Genomic DNA, 20,136 nt, shown 5'->3' with positions numbered 1-20,136 from the left:
AACCTGCTCTCATCTGTGAGAAGCACAGGGCACCTGCCAGTGGTGGACCTGCCAATTCTGGTATTCTATGGCAAATGCCAATCGAGCTCCACGGTGCCCACTAGAGGACATTGGGCCCTCAGGCCACCCTAGTGAAGTCTGTTTCTGATTGTCTGGTCAGAGACATTCACACCAGTGGCCTGCCTGCTGGAGGTCATTTTGTAGGCTCTGCCAGTGCTCATCCTGTTCCTCGTTGACCAAAGGAGCAGATATCGGTGGGTCCTGCTGATGGGTTAAGGACCTTCTACGAGGGGCCCTGTCCAGCTCTCCCAGAGTAACTGCCTGTCTATCTCCTGGAATCTCCTCTATGCCCTTGAGTCTGTGCTGGGAGACACAGCAAACCACCTGGCAATGCCACATATTGATGTGCCTGTCATCCTGGAGAAGTTGGAAGAATTTCCCCTTGGGATTAATTAAGTATCTATCTATCTATCTATCTACCTGTGCCAGCTCTGTAGGGTCCAGGTATGGCCTCATGCTACCAGTAGTGACACTGACCGTAGCCAAAAACAAAATGAGTGACACAACAGATGAGGAGGGAAAAATGTCAGTGGCCTCCCTCCACCTGTTAAGCCATTCATTTCTGTTTTGGGGGTCGTCTCATTGTTGCCCCCCTCTAGTGCACCAAAGCAGCTGAAACTGATGAACAAGCCCCTCTGCTACTTAACTGATCAGATCAACAGCCCACAAGTGTCATTGACTTGATGTAGTACTCTCATTCAAAGGGGTCCGTTCATTTTTATGAGCAGTATGTTATTAATTTGATTTGCTGTTTATGGTTCTTTAATGTACATAATTGTTCAATATAAACTGCTCAAAATATACAGTATATCAATATACAGTGGGTACGGAAAGTATTCAGACCCCCTTCAGTTTTTCACTCTTTGTTATATTGCAGCCATTTGCTAAAATCATTTAAATTAAAATTTTTCCTCATTAATGTACACACAGCACCCCATATTGACAGACAAAAAAAAAGAATTTTTGAAATTGTTGCAGATTTATTAAAAAAGAGAAACTGAAATATCACATGGTCCTAAGTATTCAGACCCTTTGCTCAGTATTTAGTAGAAGCACCCTTTTGAGCTAATACAGCCAGGAGTCTTCTTGGGAAAGATGCAACACGTTTTTCACACCTGGATTTGGGGATCCTCTGCCATTCCTCCTTGCAGATCCTCTCCAGTTCTGTCAGGTTGGATGGTAAATGTTGGTGGAAAGCCATTTTTAGGTCTCTCCAGAGATGCTCAATTGGGTTTAAGTCAGGGCTCTGGCTGGGCCATTCAAGAACAGTCACAGAGTTGTACTGCTTAGAATTAAGGCCAAAAAGTTCTATCTTGGTCTCATCAGACCAGAGAATCTCAATTCTCACCATCTCAGAGTCCTTCAAGTGTCTTTTAGCAAACTCCAAGATAGAACTTTTTGGCCTTAATTCTAAGCAGTATGTGTGGAGACAACCAGACACTGCTCATCACTTGTCCAATACAGTCCCCACAGTGAAGCATGGCGGTGGCAGCATCATGCTGTGGGGGTGTTTTTCAGCTGCAGGGACAGGACGACTGGTTGCAATCAAGAGAAAGATGAATGCGGCCAAGTACAGGGATATCCTGGACAAAAACCTTCTCCAGAGTGCTAAGGACTTCAGACTGGGCCGAAGGTTTACCTTCCAACAAGACAATGACCCTAAACACACAGCTAAAATAACAAAGGAGTGGCTTCACAACAACTCTGTGACTGTTCTTGAATGGCCCAGCCAGAGCCCTGACTTAAACCCAATTGAGCATCTCTGGAGAGACCTAAAAATGGCTGTCCACCAACGTTTACCATCCAACCTGACAGAACTGGAGAGGATCTGCAAGGAGGAATGGCAGAGGATCCCCAAATCCAGGTGTGAAAAACTTGTTGCATCTTTCCCAAGAAGACTCCTGGCTGTATTGGCACAAAAGGGGGCTTCTACTAAATACTGAGCAAAGGGTCTGAATACTTAGGACCAGGTGAGATTTCAGTTTTTCTTTTTTAATAAATCTGCAACAAATACAAAAATTCTTTTTTTTGTCCGTCAATATGGGGTGCTGTGTGTACATTAATGAGGAAAAAAATTAATTGAAATGATTTTAGCAAATGGCTGCAATATAACAAAGAGTGAAAAACTGAAGGGGGTCTGAATACTTTCCGTACCCACTGTATATCAAAATATAATCCTTGTCTTGCGGTTTACTCCTCAAATATCTATCCCCATTTCTGAGTATTTGAGAAAGTCGAGGGGAAACCACTTTTTTTTTAATAAGATACGGTATATTTCATCATTAGCGCAACATAATGGATATGTGTAAAAAATGAAAAACTCCATTCTAAATTGTTTTAAAAACCTTTAGCTGTGAGACATCTTATTAAGTCAAATACTTGAAAAAGCCAAACAGGCAAAGAATACCCTAAATAGAAACATAAGAGCCTGAAACACGCAGTGGTAAACAGAGGGTCCAGTTGCTCACCAGTGTGGGCAGACAGAGCCCCCCTGAGGGCAGAGTTATGCTCTGCCACTGAGATGGCTGCCCGGGAAAGAAACTTTTATCCAGTAATTAGAATTAGAATAAGACCATAGGGCACTTTTAACACAATCCCGATCAACAGTCGGCACCAGATGACTTCTTAGCTGGAACAGGTGGGACTCCACTGGCCAAAAAAAGACGACAGACAGGCAGGCAGGCACGAGTCAGCTTAGTCAATCTGGTCCTTTAAGGACATGGCAGCACTGAGAAGTGCAATGATCTATGGTGTCATTGCCAAATGACACCATGACCTGGGTGTCACAAGCCATGTCCCCGACGCTGGCTGCTCCTGGATGAGAAGCCCTGGGTGACATTTAGGAGCAGTTGGCTGTTAAAAAGAAATTTTGCCAAGGGGAGGTAAAAGGGCAGAGTCAGGGTCTCAGTGGCAGGTGACAGAAAACCAAAGGGCTGCCGGTGGGAGAGCTGGAAGTAAGTGGATTATTGGGGAAATGTCCTGCTATCTTGTTCCTCGTCACCATAAACTCACATATACTCATCTCTCCCTTGTGTGTTTCAAATAATAAACACCCCACAAGTTTTCTCTGTAGATTACAGAAAGGCTGGGTTGAGGTGAGGTGACATTCTTCTTCCACTAAGGACACATTTACAATGAAACAGCAGGCGGAATTAGCAGAGGCTGGCAGAAAGACTGATGAATCAATGACTACTACTGTATATGAAGGACAGCACATGCACACCATACACACGTGTAAGTATGAGTGGTCTACTGACAAGTGTGCCAAGTTACAGAAAAAGACGTACGATTAACCATTTATATACAGAGTAAACTATTCAGAATATCACCACAGTGGTTTTAAAAATGTTGTCACTGGTCTAGAAAGGGGAAAAAAAGAAAAAAAGGTTTTCTTTGCTCCTGTCAAAACTTTTTGGAGTTCTGTTACTACACTTGGAGTGTCCTGAATCCAAATCTGGCGACAGAAATGCTCTATCACATCCGAGATATCAGGAGTTTTAAAGCAATCGGAAGGCTGCCAGTTCACATCCCGTAATCACCAGAAGTGACTCTACTCCATTGGACCCTCGAGCAAGACCCTCAACCTGCAACTGCTTCGTCTGGCGTATGATGTTAACCTGCAGGCAGGTCCTTCAAATTACAAGGAAAACTCAGGGGTTGGTGGCAGGATTGGCACTCCAGCCACCCTAAAAAAAAAATAAAAAACTCATGTTTAGTGTGGTGCTGATTTGTCACTTGCTGCACAGTTAAACTCGGGTCCTAATCTGGGATCCTGAGGTGGTCTGTCGTGTTTCCTGAAGTTTCCCTGTGGAATGACCAACATGATGTCTGTTGACTTTGACTCAGCAAGAATCGGCTTCTCATTAAGAAACTGGTTAGAGTTTAAAACCCAGACTGAGTTGGTCGTCTGTTGGTTCATTTCACATCTCACTTTTATTTGGCTGTCACTTAATGAAGAAAACAATCAATCAGAGGACTGAAGCCTTAAAAACACAGCAATTAACATGCAGTGAAAACTGGTCACAGATTAGAAAAAGGGTTAGAATGAAAAGCTGCAGTCTCCAAGATCGGAGTTGGACACCCCTGGTGTAGTGGCACACATGCTACAAATGCTATGCCTGGGGGACAACTTAAGAGCTCATTGAAAGATAATTCCATCCTGAGCCAGGGGATGGCACTGTTGCCTAATTCTTCTCCTCCTATCTCTTCAACAGATCTTACAATCGGCAATGATGTCACTTCAGCCAACCCTGATAGATAGATAGATAGATACTTTATTAATCCCAAGGGGAAATCTATATAATATAGATAGATAAGAAAGGCACTATATTACAGATAGCTACATATGAAAGGCACTATATTATAGATAGATAGATAGATATGAAAGGCACTATATAGATAGGTAAGAAAGGCACTAGATAGATAGATAGATATGAAAGGCACTATATAGATAGGTAAGAAAGGCACTATATTACAGATAGCTACATATGAAAGGCACTATATTATAGATAGATAGATAGATAGATAGATAGATAGATAGATAGATAGATAGATAGATAGATAGATAGATATTTATTTGTCCCCAGGGAAAATTTGGCTTTTTTTACTCTTTACATAATTCTCCCTAAGGTGAGAAGAAGTGACTCCTTTATTTTCTGGGACCTGGAAGTACGTCCAGGTCATGTGGAAGTCCCACAAAGTCTGGTTCGCAGATCTCTGCAGCACACAGCAGTATAAGCCAGCAGTGCAAATGCTGTATGAACTCACAGAGGTGGAAACCTTCTAGCGACTCTGGGGCATCAGCTGTTGTTTGAGACCAATGAGACCTCGTTTAGACCCCTTGCCATTAGTTATAATAGAGCAGTGGAGTGGTACGCAACAAGCATTCACCGTGAAAGTCTTTTATAAGAATTGTGACGGTATGACTGCCGCGCAAAGGGACTTTCAGTGACATTACCAGTTAGGACGTCACGATCGTGTTCTGCGATTACAACATGGGTGTGTAATTTTGAAGAAACTTGTTCAGTCATTAAAAAAAAAAAAAGTCCCCAGGTGGAGCCACTCCTCATACTGCAAGACAATCGATGGCAGCTATTCGACGATTGTTTGGAAGGTGCGTTGTTCCACATATAGAAATTAGAAAACTAAGTTTGGTAATAAATAAATAAATAAATATTTTTTTATATATATATTAAAATGTACCAAGCCGTTATATGGGAATAATGTATTTTATTCTTTTTACCAATATTTTCATCTTGATTTTCATTCTACTTTTCTGGGTGTTCTAATTGTTTAATTAATCCATTATTTACTAATTAGCGGGTCTGATGCTAAAGTCGTTGCAGTCGTTGATGATTCAGTGTTGTTTGTCTGGGTGTCTGCTCTGCTCATTTTTAATTTTCATTTATAAGACACAACGAAGGGGAAAAACTGCACAGAGAAAGGGCAAAATATAATGAAATCAAGAAGAGAGAGATTAGCATTTAAATCTATAGCAAAAGCAGAAATATTTCTAAATGTCTTGTAAATGTAAAAATCATGCTGCTGTGCTTTTCTAAATGTAGAATAAAAGAAAAATAATCCCAGTTAATGAAATGAGATCAGAGTTATCAGGTGTTGTCACTGATTAGGAATCTGGTTGGAACAAAAACCTGCAGCCACAGCGGAGTCTCAGGACCGAGTTTGGGAAGCACTGGTCTACTGAACGTGCTGTGCTGTATGTATAAAGCATACTGAAGAAGAAATGAAGCATCTTTAAGTACAGAAACAACTGAGTTTTGACAAGAAAAGCTAAGTTTAGAGAAGAAATATTTTTTCCCTATTTATTTTTTTTGCCTTTTATTCTACATGTGTAAAAACCTTTGTTCTTCATTCTGGTGTGGACTGCTTGCTTTGAATTTTGGGCTGAGATTTCTTTCAGCAAGTGTTTGACCTGTGCTTGATCCTACCTTACTCACCCGCAGTTACAATTGAAAAAGAATTTATTTCTTGTATAGCCCCAAATCACACAAGGAGTGCGGCAATGGGATTTGAACAGGCCCTGTTCAAACAGACTAGGGGTCTGCACTGGTAACCTGAAGGTTGCTGGTTCGCATCCCGTAAATGGCGAAAGTGAGTAAAGGCCCTTAACCTGCAATTGCTCTTTACTGGGTAAGACGTTAATCTGCATCCATCCCTGCATGTAGGCCTTGCAGGGAAAAACCTGGGGGTTGGTGGGCACTCCGGACACCATTAAAAAACCTCCCACTGGTTCCATTCCATCTGAAGTAGTGTGGTGCTGCACTCGGGTCCTAATCTCTGTAATCCTGAGGTGGTTTGTCATGTGGTGGGTGCTACAATGTGCTGTATGAGTGTCTGCTTCTAACCTCTCTCTGTTTTTTGAAAGCCCGCCCCCAAGCCTTGACTCTCTAAGAAGACAATGAAACATTCCCAAAAAAACATCTGTAGGATAAAAATGGAAGACATTTTGGGAAAGGGAATTCTGAGAGAGACCCGTTTTACAGGTAGTTGGGTGTGCACTGGATGTCAAAAAATGGGGTAAAATAAATACAATAAAATACACAGCAAGTTGACCGAGGTTCGCGTCTCTGGTCCTCCCTATTTGGAGTTTGCATGTTCTCCCCGGGTCTGTGTGGGGTTCCACCCTGGTGGTCCGTTTTCCATTTAGGTGCATTGGCGATGCTATATTGGCTCAATAGTGTGTTTGGTGTCTGAAGTGTGTGTGTTTGCCCTGCAATAGACTGGCACCCTGTCCAAGGTTTGTTCCTGCCTTGTGCGTTATGCTAGCTAGGATAGGCTCCAGCACCCCTCACAACCCTGGGCTGACGTGACTTGACAAAAATATACCATTCTGCGCCTCGTTTTTCAATACCCTACAGTATCTCTCTATTATAAAAAAAAAAATCCTGGAAAGTAAAAGCAGGGCGACAAGACGTGATCTTCTTGGGAGACACTTAAAAGAACCACGAGACGCAAACGATATCAAATCAGAGAGCACGGCCAGCAAAACACTCAGCCGTGTAAAGGTACATAGCACACACAGATCCTGTGCTCTCGGCACGTATAAAGCGTATAAGGACAATACATTTGAGATGAAACGTCAACGACTAAGCAAAGAAGAAAGAGCAGCGCGGAGAAAAGAGACCCAAAAGCGTTGGAGAGCAAAAAAAGGCAGATAAGAGATTATAAAAGCAGTAGAATTCGAAAAGCTCAAACAAACGATGGTGCGATACACACGCAGAGAAAGGTAAAGAATATGAAAGCAGTCAAATTCAAAAGTATTGTAGCGTCCCAGCCAGGTTGAAGCCTTTTTTGTTTTAAGTGACCGTTCGGTTCGATTGAGGGAGGGAGGAGTACAGCACGTAAGACTGATGGCGGGGCATTGATTGATGCGGTAAACTGGGCGAGACCCAGGGGATGAGAGGTTGGAGAGGGTGCTAGAAAGTTGTGTTTGGGGTTACGAAGTCGGCGATTGTTCAAGTAAAACTTTTGTGACACTTTATTACGTCAGTCGCTACAGTATCAAAAAAAAAGACATTAAAGATCGCTTTAGCGCAAACAAAAGGAAATGAATCATCAGGACCAGGTGTGACTGAGAAAATAGCAGGACAAAGCAAGGTCAGAAATAAAAGGCAAAGAGCAGAAACTTCTTTTCGCCTTCGCATCATTCAATGCACAAAACGTAGATTTACACAATAATGGACCACACGCTATGAGAATCTGTGGTCCCGCAACAGTTAAAGCAACAACAAGTTTAATTTCAAAGAAAACACAATTCGGTCAGGTGTATATTTATGATCACGGAGAAGCGATCACAACGCGAGCAGCAGAGACACGAAGTGGCAAAAAGGACAGCGGCTGTACAGGCTTTAAAATTTCCGGCCCGGGGCCGGAAATAAAGGACAAGTATTGTTTTGACAACATCACGTGAGACAAGGCAGTGAGCCATCATTTAAAACAAGTCCACGGACATCTAACCTAGCAGTTGTTGGATTGCTTTTGGCAGACACGCATCATGTGCTCCCAGCTCTTAAAACAACGACAAGTAGCACAGGCAGCTCGGCAGCAGCAGAAAGAGAGCAGATGATCCGACGGCATCTCCTTAGCGTGCGTTCAGCAGACCCCCCCCCCTTCACAACGGGAGCAGCGTTATACGTCCTGCGAGAAAGAGATGTAACCACACCCGGGGCTGGAAATAAAGGACAAGTATTGATTTTACAAAAGTTTTTAAATTAACAAGTGAAAATAATGCCTATGTAACAATTCCCATGAAAATAACAATCACTTTAAATTGTATATCCGGTAAACCAAACAAGGGGGGTGGGCCGGCGAAGAAAGTTTTTTTTAAAAGAATACACATATTTGACCAACGTACATCAGTGTCTTCAAAGGATCAAAAGTGCCCTACATATTTCTTATTATATAACCCAAAAGGAATGGATGGAATGTGTGGCTTGAGGAACAAAAGCACTTACCAGTTCCTCTGCAAAGGAATTCCCTTCTTCTTCTTCTTCAGACTGCTCTCGATTAAATCCTGAACAGAAATAAAACACCACAGGAAATTCAATAGCAGCAGAATTTTAGAAAATGCATCATGTTTAATCACTTATCATATTTCAAGGTCGCATTCTTCACCATGCTGAGATAAAAGGTGGAATTAAACTACTGAAAGCTCAAATCATTTGGGAAAATGGGGTACAGAAAAAAAAAGACCCCTGCAAACAGACATTGGTCATTTTTTTTGTGTGCCCTCCTTAGCAGCTTCCCTGCACTACAAACTTTTTCTGATTGATTGATTTGAAACAAAGAGGTAATCGTCTCGTCTCAACGGACTTCCAGCATTAACTGCAGGAATTTAATCCAACAGGGAAGTGTCTGAATTTCTCAAGACTTGTCAGGAGATGGCGCTGAAGAGACAGTAACACAAGCCACTTGGTGAAAGTGCAGTGCATTGTACAGTTATGGAAAATAAAATTAGTAGATTCATGTATTAGCATAAATTAATATAGGAAAATATATAAGCATTAACCTTAGTGCAAATATTAATGCAAGGTAGGTCTGCTAATGGTTAAATAAAGGCGGATGCCATATTTCTTTTTTAATTGCAGCTTGGCTTTAGCTGGCAATAAAATCTAGCGAGAGGACCCAGGAAGGGAGAACAATGAGATAATGACAACTCAAGGATGGAAGAAAGGAAAACACCTGTTGGCTCTCAGCCGACCTAAAAAATAAGCGAAGCAGAAAAATAAAGATGATTGACAGAAAATAAGAAATATTGATGGTTCTAAAAAAGTGAATTAGGCCAGCTGCAGAGAAAAGGGTCAGGGGAAAGCAGCAAATAGGCTGCTTCTGGCGAGGTCAGAATGATAAGAAATGATATATAAACTGTGATTTTTGAACCGTTTGGGGCTCAGCTTGATTTGGCCGAATTGCGTTGGGTCCGTGTTGTTCTTTATTGCAATAAAACAATAAACTCTGTTTGCCCATCCTCTTGACTCCTAGAGCCTTCATTCCAGGTGAAAACGTTTTGGTGCGTCTTTGGCACCGACGATTTTTCTCTTCGTCACAGTCAAAGTAAAAAGTATGTGAACCCTTTGGAATGATCTGGTTTACTGCAAGAATTGGTCATATAAAGTGATCTGATCTTCATCTAAGTCCCAGGTACCGATATACACAATGAGCTTAAGCCAATGACACACAAAAAAATTCTACTCTTTCATGTCTTTATTTTACAAATGCATTCAATGTTCACTGTGGTAGTGGAAAAAGTAAGTGAACCTTGGGATTGAATAACTGGTTGACCCTCCTTTGGCAGCAATGACCTCAGCCAGGCGCTTTCTGTAACTGCAGATCAGACCTGCACATCGTGCAGACTGAATTTTCGCCCATTCTTCCCTGCAGAACTGCCTTAACTCTTCCATACTCTTTGGTTGTCTTCTGTGTGTGGCTCTCTCTCTTCAAATCACTCAGTAGGATTGAGATCTGGGCTCTGACTGGGCCGCTCCAAAAGGCCGAGTCTGTTCTTCTGAAGCCATCGTGCTGTGGATTTGCTGCGATGTTTCGGCTCATTGTCCCGTTACATCACCCAGCCTCCTCTGAGCTTAAGTTGACGGACAGACACCCTCATATTATCCTGGAGAATTCATTTTCCCCTCAATGATGGCAAAGCTGTCCAGGCCCTGATGCAGCAAAGCAGGCCCAAATCGTGATGTTCCCGCCACCATACTTTACTGTAGGGATGATGTTTTGATATTGACATGCAGTGCCCTTATTACTCCAAATGAAGTTCTGCTTGTTCCTCCCAAATAGTTCAATTTTGGTTTCATCACTCCATAAGACATTTTCCCAGTCCCGTTGTGGAGTGTCCAAGTGTTCTTTCAGTAATGTTCTTTTTTGATAGCAGTGGCTTCCTTCTTGTTGTCCTCCTTTCTTGTTCAGTGTTTTGCGTATAGTTGACTCGTGAACAGAGACGTTAGCCAGTTCTGATGACTTCGTCAAGTCCTTTGCTGTCACTCTAGGGTTCTTCTTTACCCCATTGCTGACTTTGCGTTGTGCTCTTGGGGTCATCTTGACAGGGTGCCCACTTCTAGGCAGGGTAGCCACAATACCAGATGGTCTCCATTTATAGACAACGTGCCTAACAGTAGACTGATGAATATCTCAGATCTTTGAGATGACTTTGTAACCCTTTCCAACCTCATGTAGATGAACAATTCTCAAACGTAGCTCTTTAGTGTGAGGCGTGATTCCCATCTGAATATACTTCTTGTCAAAAGTTCAGACTCAAACTTTATAGTGTTTTTTGTCAATCAAAGTCATACTAGGCGGCACCTCTGAACTCGTTTCATTAAATGGACTCCACGTGTGCTAGATTCGGACTGCAATGAACTTTTTAAAAAGTCCTTAGCTTAGGGTTCACTTACTTTTTCCAACCTTCAGTTTCACAGTTTGAATGATTTATTCAATATGGTCAAAAATTCTCTGAAAATCGGTGTCTCTCTAGTTGTAGGAGACTGTGTTTGGTCATTATTGGGACTGACATGAAGATACGACCATGTTTTATATGGGAATTAGACAGAATTTCTAGGGGTTCACATACTTTTTACTTTGACTGTCTTTTATTTCTTGAAGTTAAGTACTTTCTTTTAGTTATAAGTGTAATCTTCTTAGGTCTGCACTGTTTCCCCAAAACTGAATCGCTAATGGCTTCCGAAACCGGGCAGTGAAATTAAGAGATAATACATTGATGCTAAAATGTCAGTTTCATTGGTAATGTGCATATAAAAAATAACTTCACGTTGTGTTTGTGAGTGAAATAAATAAGGGGAACCACTCGCTAAAACGAGGAGCGTTAAACCAAGCCTGTGAACATCAGAACGATCTGGACAGGAACAGGCCATTCAGCCCAGCAAAGCTCTCCATTCCAATCCATAGCGTCAAGTCGAGTGCTGAAGGTCCTTAAAGTCCTACTATCCGCCACATTACGTAGTCATTTGTTCACCGTGTCTTTAGTTCTCTGTGTGACAATGAGATTATCAGGACAATCTTGACAAGAACAGCTGCATCCCCCATTTTACTAGCAAGACGATGCAAAGGACAAAGGGACCAGCACTTCTCCATCCAGCTGGTTTCCATTTACACCCGTGTGTGTTCGCGCCTGCACCATTCTTTTTAATACTCAGAAGAAAACTGAAGAGAGATTGAAGAACTGAAAATTACTCCTCCGTGTTTTGACTTCAAATCAGAAAATTAGAAAAGAAAAAACAAATCTACGAGAGAAGAATGACCTGACATTGCAGAGTTAAAACATTAACAAGGCCTCGCATTAAAACAGATCTGTTAGTAGCAACGATTGGTTTCTATTAAGCAACAGAGTTGTAACAAAAACCCGCAGCCTCTGTGGACTGTCAGGACAGACGTTTATGACCTCGATTTTAAAGGGTCTGAGCCTGAAATAGCAAATCAATTAAATGAAGTTAATTAGCAGCAAAAACGGGTCACAAGTTAAGGAAATGGTCAGAATGAAAACCCGCAATCACCGCAGCGGCCCCACAGTACCGACGCTGATCACCCTTCAGGCAGAACTCTTTAATGGCAATCATATTAAGTGTACATTTATGTTACTCTGTGAAAGAGAACCAAAGTATTTAAGCAACACAAAAAGCTCCGTCGGCCCCCTGGATGCTTTAGAGTCCAAGAAATGTGACCCTGCTGCCACTCGGTCAGGAACAAATGGAGGGGAAAACCAATAAGAACACCAAAGCTTCCGTTTGAGGTGCAACACATTAACCTCTAAAGAGCCTCTGTGTCCAGTCACTATTCAAGGAGGGGATGTAGAGGGGGGTCCACATCAATGACAAGTTGGACTGGTCTCAGAACACAGAGGAGCTGAAGAAGAAAAGGGCAGAGCAGGCTCTTCATAAGGCGCTTTTCCACTGCATAGTATGGCACAGCACGGTTCAGTAAAGCTCACCTTGGTTCGGCTCGGTTTGCGTTTCGACTGCAGTTTAGTACCGCTTTAGAGTGGGTGGGATTATTCACGTGTCGTTATATGGCGCTTTTCCACTGCATTTTTTAACTTGTCCCTACACTGTTTGTAAGTCCGATGGTAGCCATGTGCGCCCAAGAGCTTAGCGACATCCTGAAAAACTTTTCCATTCCGCGTTGCCCCATCCAGCTCTCGCTGGATCCGCTCCTCGGCTACAAACGAGAGGAACGTCTGTACTTCCTCAATAGACCACTAAACAGCCATTTTTGGTTAAAACAAAATGGTGCGTCCGAACCTTCGCTGGCTGTGCTAAAAATCTAGCGGGTCTGTTGTGTCTCGTGTCGCAAGTTCAGTGACGCAGTAATGACGATTTTCTCCGGCCAATCAGTGACCAGCAGAGTTTACACGTCACGTTTTGGTAACGGTTCAGCGCGCTTGGAACCTCGGCTGAGGTGGTACTAAAAAAAAGGATCAGGTACCAGGTACTGTTCCCAGTGGAAAACCCCCCAAAAGTGAGCTGAACTGAACCGTGTCGTGTCGTACTATGCAGTGGAAAAGCGCCTTTCTTCAGACTATGTTACTTTAACTCTTTTAGGGCGGATGTCGACTTTTGTCAACAGGAGAGGTTGAGGGCGATCAACAAATGGTGAGCAGACCCGCTGTTACGTGTTAGTTTGACTCTCTGTGCTAGAAGGGAAGTTAGCTTTGTTGAATTGTCTGAGATTCCGTACACTTGTATGAGTAGCGAAGAGCAAACAACGGCAAAAATGGCATCAACATCTAGCAAGACATTGAAGCAAATGTAAAACAAAGTAAAAAAACTCCATGCACGGCGTTTTGCATGTTATCTCTGAATTGGAATCCGACTTGTTGGACTCTGATTTTGAGGCGAGTGATCTGGAGATCAAGATGATTGAAAGTGAGGTACTGGCATCAGCTGATCACGTGTAGCCGACCCGCCTACAGCAACGTTCACTGGAGAGGACCGCCACTTGACACAATGTGCACACCAGGTTGCTGCCACCCCTGCCTCGTGAAGACAGCCTGGGAGCCAACCTGCCACGCATTCCTGCCAACCTTATACTGCCCGTGAGCAGCTCAAGCCACAAGAGGCAGCAAACTGGCAGCCATAGCTCTCAGCGCCAGGTGTTTTATGTTGATTTTTGTGTGAAAATACTGTATTGTATGCTTTTACGAAAACTGAATGTTTTGGAAAAAATATATTCAGTCCTCAAAGAGTTAATGTCATTAGTGTCATCCTTCACATCTTCTATAACTCTGTGATGGCCAGTGTGGTGTGCTGGGCTGGTCACATGACTTCATGAGAGGACCACCGAATCAACAAGATAATTAATAGGACAGGCTTGGTTATAGGAGTCACTCTGGACCACCTGGCGGTCAGAGTGAGGGAGAGAATTAAAACAAACCCGAGTGCCATTATGAACAATGCCGCACATCCTCTCTCTGGGACACACCAAGAACTGAGGACTTTCAGCCAATAATTTAATCAGCAAAAGTGTGTTCTTTATACCAGGGGTGGGCAATGTCAGTCTTGGAGGCATGCAGTGGGCTGCAGGTTTTCATTCCAACCCAATTGCTTAATTAGACACCAATCCTTGCCAAATCTCAGACCCCATTTAATTTGATGCTTTCTTAGCCTGCATGGTAAGGCTCTTATATTGTAATTTTTTTTTCCTTTCCAAGGATATCATCCAAATGATTTAAAGCAAGAGTTCCCAAAGTGGTTGATATCGACCCCCTGGGGTCGATTTGAACTTCTTAGGGGTCGATAGTGTCAATAAAAGAATTTGGGAGTTGACGACAGCAAAAATAGACCCCCTTACTACTACTATTAGTTTGTTACTTCAAAATATCTAGGATTCCAATAGGTACCTAATTAAGAAGTAAAGTGATTCAAAAAAACACTTTTTTGATAAAAACACATCACATACCAAACTTGCGAACGAAAAGGTAAAATGTGTCATTAAAAGAGTCACACGTAAGAATGTATGAAAATACATGGAGCACAAACATGTCTGTGCATCGTCTTATCGAACGTATCAAAGCAAGTGCGGACATGAAAAACCGTTACACGTCCACACTTGCTCGCGGTGAGACGAGACGACGGATATTCGATATTAGCAGAATCTATCAGTCTTGTGAGGTCATGCTTTCATCAAACACTATAAATTGGTTTGTTTGATGTGACATGTACTTGTGATTTGAACTTTGAATATAATTATTGATTGAGGAGCAGTACTACGAAAAAGAAAATCAGAGGACACAGTTTATTTATTCGAGTTTGAACAAAAATCTTCTGTTTCAAGTAAGTACATACTTTATTGTTTTTTTCTTTAATCACAGGAGCTGTTGAAATTGTTAATAAAAGTTTGTATTTCTTCACATAATAATATGACTGAACCAAAAAAGAAATGCAGACAGTACAGCTTGGACTATTTGTACTTATTTTGAATTTACATATTTATTTCCTAAATGTCAAAGATGTCAAAAAAACTCTTCGTATTTTTTTGCTTTAATTTTCATTAGTGCAGGTTTCAATATTAAATGTTGCACAAGATAATGCAATATTCCGTAGTCCTTTTATCTTTTTCAATCATTAATTACAAGTGATACAAGTGAAGTGGTACAGATTTTAACTCCTACAGATTTTATTTTTTTTCTCCAGCTCTTGGAGTTTTTTGTTTTTTCTGTCCACCCTGGCCATCGGACCTTACTTATTCTATGTTAATTAATGTTGACTTATGTTTATTTTTTATTGTGTCTTCTATTAATTTTGTAAAGCACTTTGAGCTACATTTTTTTGTATGAATATGTGCTATATAAATAAATGTTGATTGATTGATTAAAATGAAAAGTTTGATATCTAGTGAAATATTTAATATCGAGTACTGTACAAATGTATTAATTTGAGTAAAGTAAATGACTAGGGGGTCGACGGTTTTTGGTAAAGGGGTCTGCAGCCGAAAAAAGTTTGGGAACTTTGAATTTAAAGCCCAAAATGTATCATTTTTAATTATTTTCAATTTTCATGAAGTTTTTTTTTATTAAATCAAACAGTGCAGGATGAACATGCACAGATGGAAATGGAAACAAGCAAGAACTGCTGGTTGCTTTGTCGTTTACATCTTGTTGCTAATTAAGGGGCCATTGAAAACACTGCATGCAGCTGATTAAGATTGAAATAAGAAGTGAAGAAGTGATGAGAGAAGTGAAGACTTCAGACCTTTTTATGTTTGGGTAACTTAGCCAGCACAGGGCACCATTTAAAACGTGATGGCAGACAAAGCCAGGCTTATTATGATCCAAAGACGGGGGTCAGGGGCACCTACCTTCTGCCTGCAGGCCGTTTGGAAAGAGCCTCTCTTCCACCACAGCACTGATACTTGCAAAAATGTCATCTTCTTCCCTGTCAGCATCAATCTGAAAACAAAAAAATATATATATATATATATTTGTTCTTCAGCAGATAAAGTCTCTCCCCAGTTAAGACAACAGTAACACTTCAGATTTTTGTTCAAATATTTTTGGATTTTATTCTGTTTGTCAACCACTCTTTATATGTGAACCACGATTATAAGCCACATTAAAAAGAACACCACTTGAATATTTACAATACTGATGCTCCTCAGCGATGGGACTAACGTACACTCAGTGGCCACTTTATTAGGCACACCCGCTTGTATATGCAAATATCTGATCAGCCAATCACACGGCAGCAACTCGTTGCATTTCGGCCTGTAGACGTTGTCAAGACGACCTGCTGAAGTTCAAACTGAGCATCAGAATGGGGCAGAAAGGGGACTGGTGTGAATTTGAACCTGGCATGGCTGTTGGTGCCAGACGGGCTGGTCTGAGGAATTCAAAAACTGCTGATCTACAGTACTGGGATTGTCACGCACAGCCATCTCTAGGGTTTACAGAGAATGGTCTGAAAAACGGAAAATATCAGTGAGCAGAAACGCCTTGTTGATGCCAGAGGTCAGAGGAGAATGGCCAGACTGGTCTGATCTGACAGAAAGGCAACATGAAATTAAGTAATTACTTCAGCTACAGCATCATGAGACCACAATGGGGGCCACTCCTGCCAGCTAAGAACAGGCAACTGAGGCTACAATTTACATGGGCTCACCAAAGATTGGAAAAACATGGCCTGGTCTGATGAGTCTCAATTTCTGCAGCGACATTCAGATGGTAGGGTCAGAATTTGGCATTAACAACATGAAAGTATGGATCCATCCTGCCTTGTTTCAATGGTTCAGGCTGCTGCTGCTGGTGGTGTAATGGTGTGTGGAGATATTTTCTTCCCACACTTTGGGCCCCTTAGTACCAACAGAGACTCGTTTAAATGCCACACCTTACCCGAGTATTATTGCTGACCATGTCCATCCCATTATGATTGCAGTGTCCCCATCTTCTGATGGCTCCTTTCAGCAGGATAACATGCCATTTCACAAAGCTCAAATGATCTCTAACTGGTTCCTTGAATATGACAAGAAGTTCACTGGACTCAAATGGCCTCCACAGTCACCAGATCTCAATCCAGTAGAGCACCTTTGGGATGTGGTGGAACATCATGGATGTGCAGCTGACAAACCTGCAGCAACTATGTGACTGAGATTGACCCCCTTTAGCTTATGAGGCGAGAACATGGGCATTGATGAAACAGACTGGGGAAGATGATCAAATTGCCCTGGAGGGAGAAGGTTGGATTTGCAGTCTTGAGATATATGGAGGCCCCCAATTATTTAGTGCATTAAAAACAAAGATAAGCATTTTAAAGATTACACCAAACCAGCAAGGGCAGCCAGTGGTTCCCACTTATTATGTGAGCTTGTTAACCAGGGTTGTTGAACTCCGGTCCTGGAGGGCCGCAGTGGCTGCAGGTTTTCATTCTAACCGTTTTCTTCATTAGTGACCTGTTTTTGCTGATAATTATCTTCTTTTGACTTAATTTTAATTAACTTGACTCAGGCCCCTTAGTTGTCTCTTTTTCCTTAATTAGCAGCCCAACTATAATGAGACACAAAACAAGCCGCCATGTGACCAGCTCACCTGCACCCATCACACAATATCTGAAAATAAAGAAAGGTGAAGGTCTCGGTAAGGTTGATCTCTCAGGTCACCAAAAACATTTTGACGGTGTTCTTAGAAAAAACAGAAAAATGAACAGTTTTGGAAATGTCTGCTGTGGCAGAATGAGAGCAGCAACAAGCCATGGAATTAAATAACGGGTTTAATTAACAGAAAGAAATTTGTATTGCTGTAGTGATAGTAGGGAGCAGGTTGAGGAGACCCTGGAGAGGTGGAGATATGAGAGGAAGGGAATGAAGGTCAGTAGGACCACCAAGACAGAATACATGTATCCGAATGAGTGGGAGGTCAGTGGAATGGTGAAGATGAGGGAGTAGAGTTGGCGAAGGTGGATGAGTTTAAATACTTGGGATCTATAGTATAGAGTAATGGGGATTGTGGAAGAGAAGTGAAGAACAGAGTGCAGGCAGGGTGGAGTGGGTGAAGAAAAGTGTGAGGAGTGATTTGTGACAGGCGGGTATTAGTAAGAGTGAAATAGAAGGTCTACAGGACAGTAGTGAGACCATCTATGTTACAGTATATGGGCTGGAGACGGTGGCACAGGAGACAAGAGCTGGAGGTGGCAGAGTTAAAGATGCTAAGATTTGCATTAAGTGTGACGAGGATGGACAGGATTAGAAATGAGGACATTTGAGGATCAGCTCAGGTTGGACGGTTGGGAGACAGAGAGGCGAGATTGCGTTGGTTTGGACATGTGAAGAGGAGAGATGAGGGGTATACTGAGAGAAGGGTACTAAGGATAGAGCTGCCAGGCAAGAGGAGAAGAGGAAGGACTAAGTGAAGGTTTATGGATGTGGTGAGAGAGGACATGCAGGTGATGGGTGTGACAGAACAAGATGTAGAGGACAGAAAGATATGTAAGAAGATGATCCGCTGTGGCAGCCCCTAATGGGAGCAGCCGAAAGAAGAAGACGACGACTGAAAATAGCAGAGAGTGTTGGGGGCCAAAATGGTCCTGTAGGGAATCCTACAAGAAACAGTGGGAGAGAAGGAGGAGGAAAACATGTCAATGGAGACCACAAAAAAAAAAAAGATCTGTTATTAAAATAAGATTTGAGCCAGGCCAGAGCTGTGCCCTTAATGCCAACCAAACAGATTTGATATGAAGTACTAGAAGACATTTCTCTTCATTTACGACCCCACATTAGAAGCTCTACTTCAGACTAAAAGATGAAAGCATTAACAGCTCTTAAATTTTATTTATGGCAAAGAGTAATCTTACAAATCAGAATAAATCTGAACTAATATACTGTTAAGTAGTAATGAGGTCCTTTGTTTTTAAAAGAATTTTGGTATTTGATACACTGTATTAATCTCTCTATATATCAAATCCAACTTCCGTCTGTCAGTATGTCTGCCTGCTTTTCATGAGAACTATTTAACGGATTTAGATCGGGGATTTTTTTTTTTTTTCTTCTAGAATTTGGTTGATTTTGTGACTTCTCTCATCGCGCTAAGAATCATAGTTTGCTAGCAGAAGTGATATATTCACGCTAATCCGAGACAGAGGCTGTGGGCCGACGGGAGGGGGAAGCGTGATGTCAGGAGTGGGGAATCGCGCTATCCTCTCGCCACGTGTTGGAGCGCGCCTTACCTCCGCTTAGCTAACGATACCTTTTTGTTTATTGGGTTTTAAAGTTTGTCCCGTTTCACTTTTTCGAGGGCGGAGCATCGGGGCCACGGCTAGTAAACTATAAAGTAAGACAGAATTCTGAACATTTACCTTCCAGGTCGAATTCTATCAAATCCTATCATCCGTTGCACATACCACTGTAGAATATTTAAGTTCACAACTGACCAGGAAACATTAAAATTAATTTCTAACGTATAACCAATCACTCATCTTTAAACCCAGACAGTTGAAACACTCAAAGTAGTTGCGCAGCCCTCCACAAATCTAAATTAAAGTGTCTTTATTGACCAGTGCCCTGCCTGATTGTTTGAAACTGGAAATGTTATTAAACAACAATCTTATTTTAGATCCATAAAACCTGCACTTCAGATGAGGCCACCCACCTGAAGCTAAGCCTATTCAGGTCCGGCCAGTACTTGGATCGTAGACCACCTAGGACCGGGGGGATTGCGGTTTTTGGGGGCAATGTCATCCTGGAGGGATGCAGTGGCTACAGGTTGTTGTTCCTTAATTATTGCTGATGAAGCCACTTATTGCTTAAGTGACATTTTGATGCTTCACTTTAGTGGTCTCGCTTGTTAAAGATTCCCCACCCTTAATTACTCATTTCAATTTTAAACTTCTGCATTCAGTGTGTTAATGGCTCCTTATCTATACTAATAAAAGGCAAAGCCCTCACTCACTCACTCACTCACTCACTCACTCATCACTAATTCTCCAACTTCCCGTGTGGGTGGAAGGCTGAAATTTGGCAGGTTCATTCCTTACAGCTTCCTTACAAAAGTTGGGCAGGTTTTATATCGAAATTCTACGAGTAATGGTCATAACTGGAAGCAGTTTTCTC

General features: G+C 42.0%; 1 protein-coding gene across 1 annotated transcript in view; it reads right to left on the bottom strand.

Annotated features, from left to right (window-relative positions):
- Positions 1 to 20,136, bottom strand: part of LOC120535088 (adenylate kinase isoenzyme 1) — a 260,210-nt gene that overhangs the window by 76,367 nt on the left and 163,707 nt on the right. The window contains exons 7-8 of the mRNA XM_039762647.1: positions 15,898 to 15,988; positions 8,535 to 8,593 (exon numbers count right to left, since the gene is read on the bottom strand). Coding sequence (XP_039618581.1) covers positions 8,535 to 8,593; positions 15,898 to 15,988 — 150 coding nt within the window. The remainder of the gene's footprint in view (positions 1 to 8,534; positions 8,594 to 15,897; positions 15,989 to 20,136) is intronic.

Source organism: Polypterus senegalus, chromosome 9, assembly GCF_016835505.1.
Source record: "Polypterus senegalus isolate Bchr_013 chromosome 9, ASM1683550v1, whole genome shotgun sequence".
Classification (NCBI taxonomy): Eukaryota; Metazoa; Chordata; class Cladistia; order Polypteriformes; family Polypteridae; genus Polypterus; species Polypterus senegalus.
This window is presented reverse-complemented; position numbering and strand designations above follow the sequence as displayed.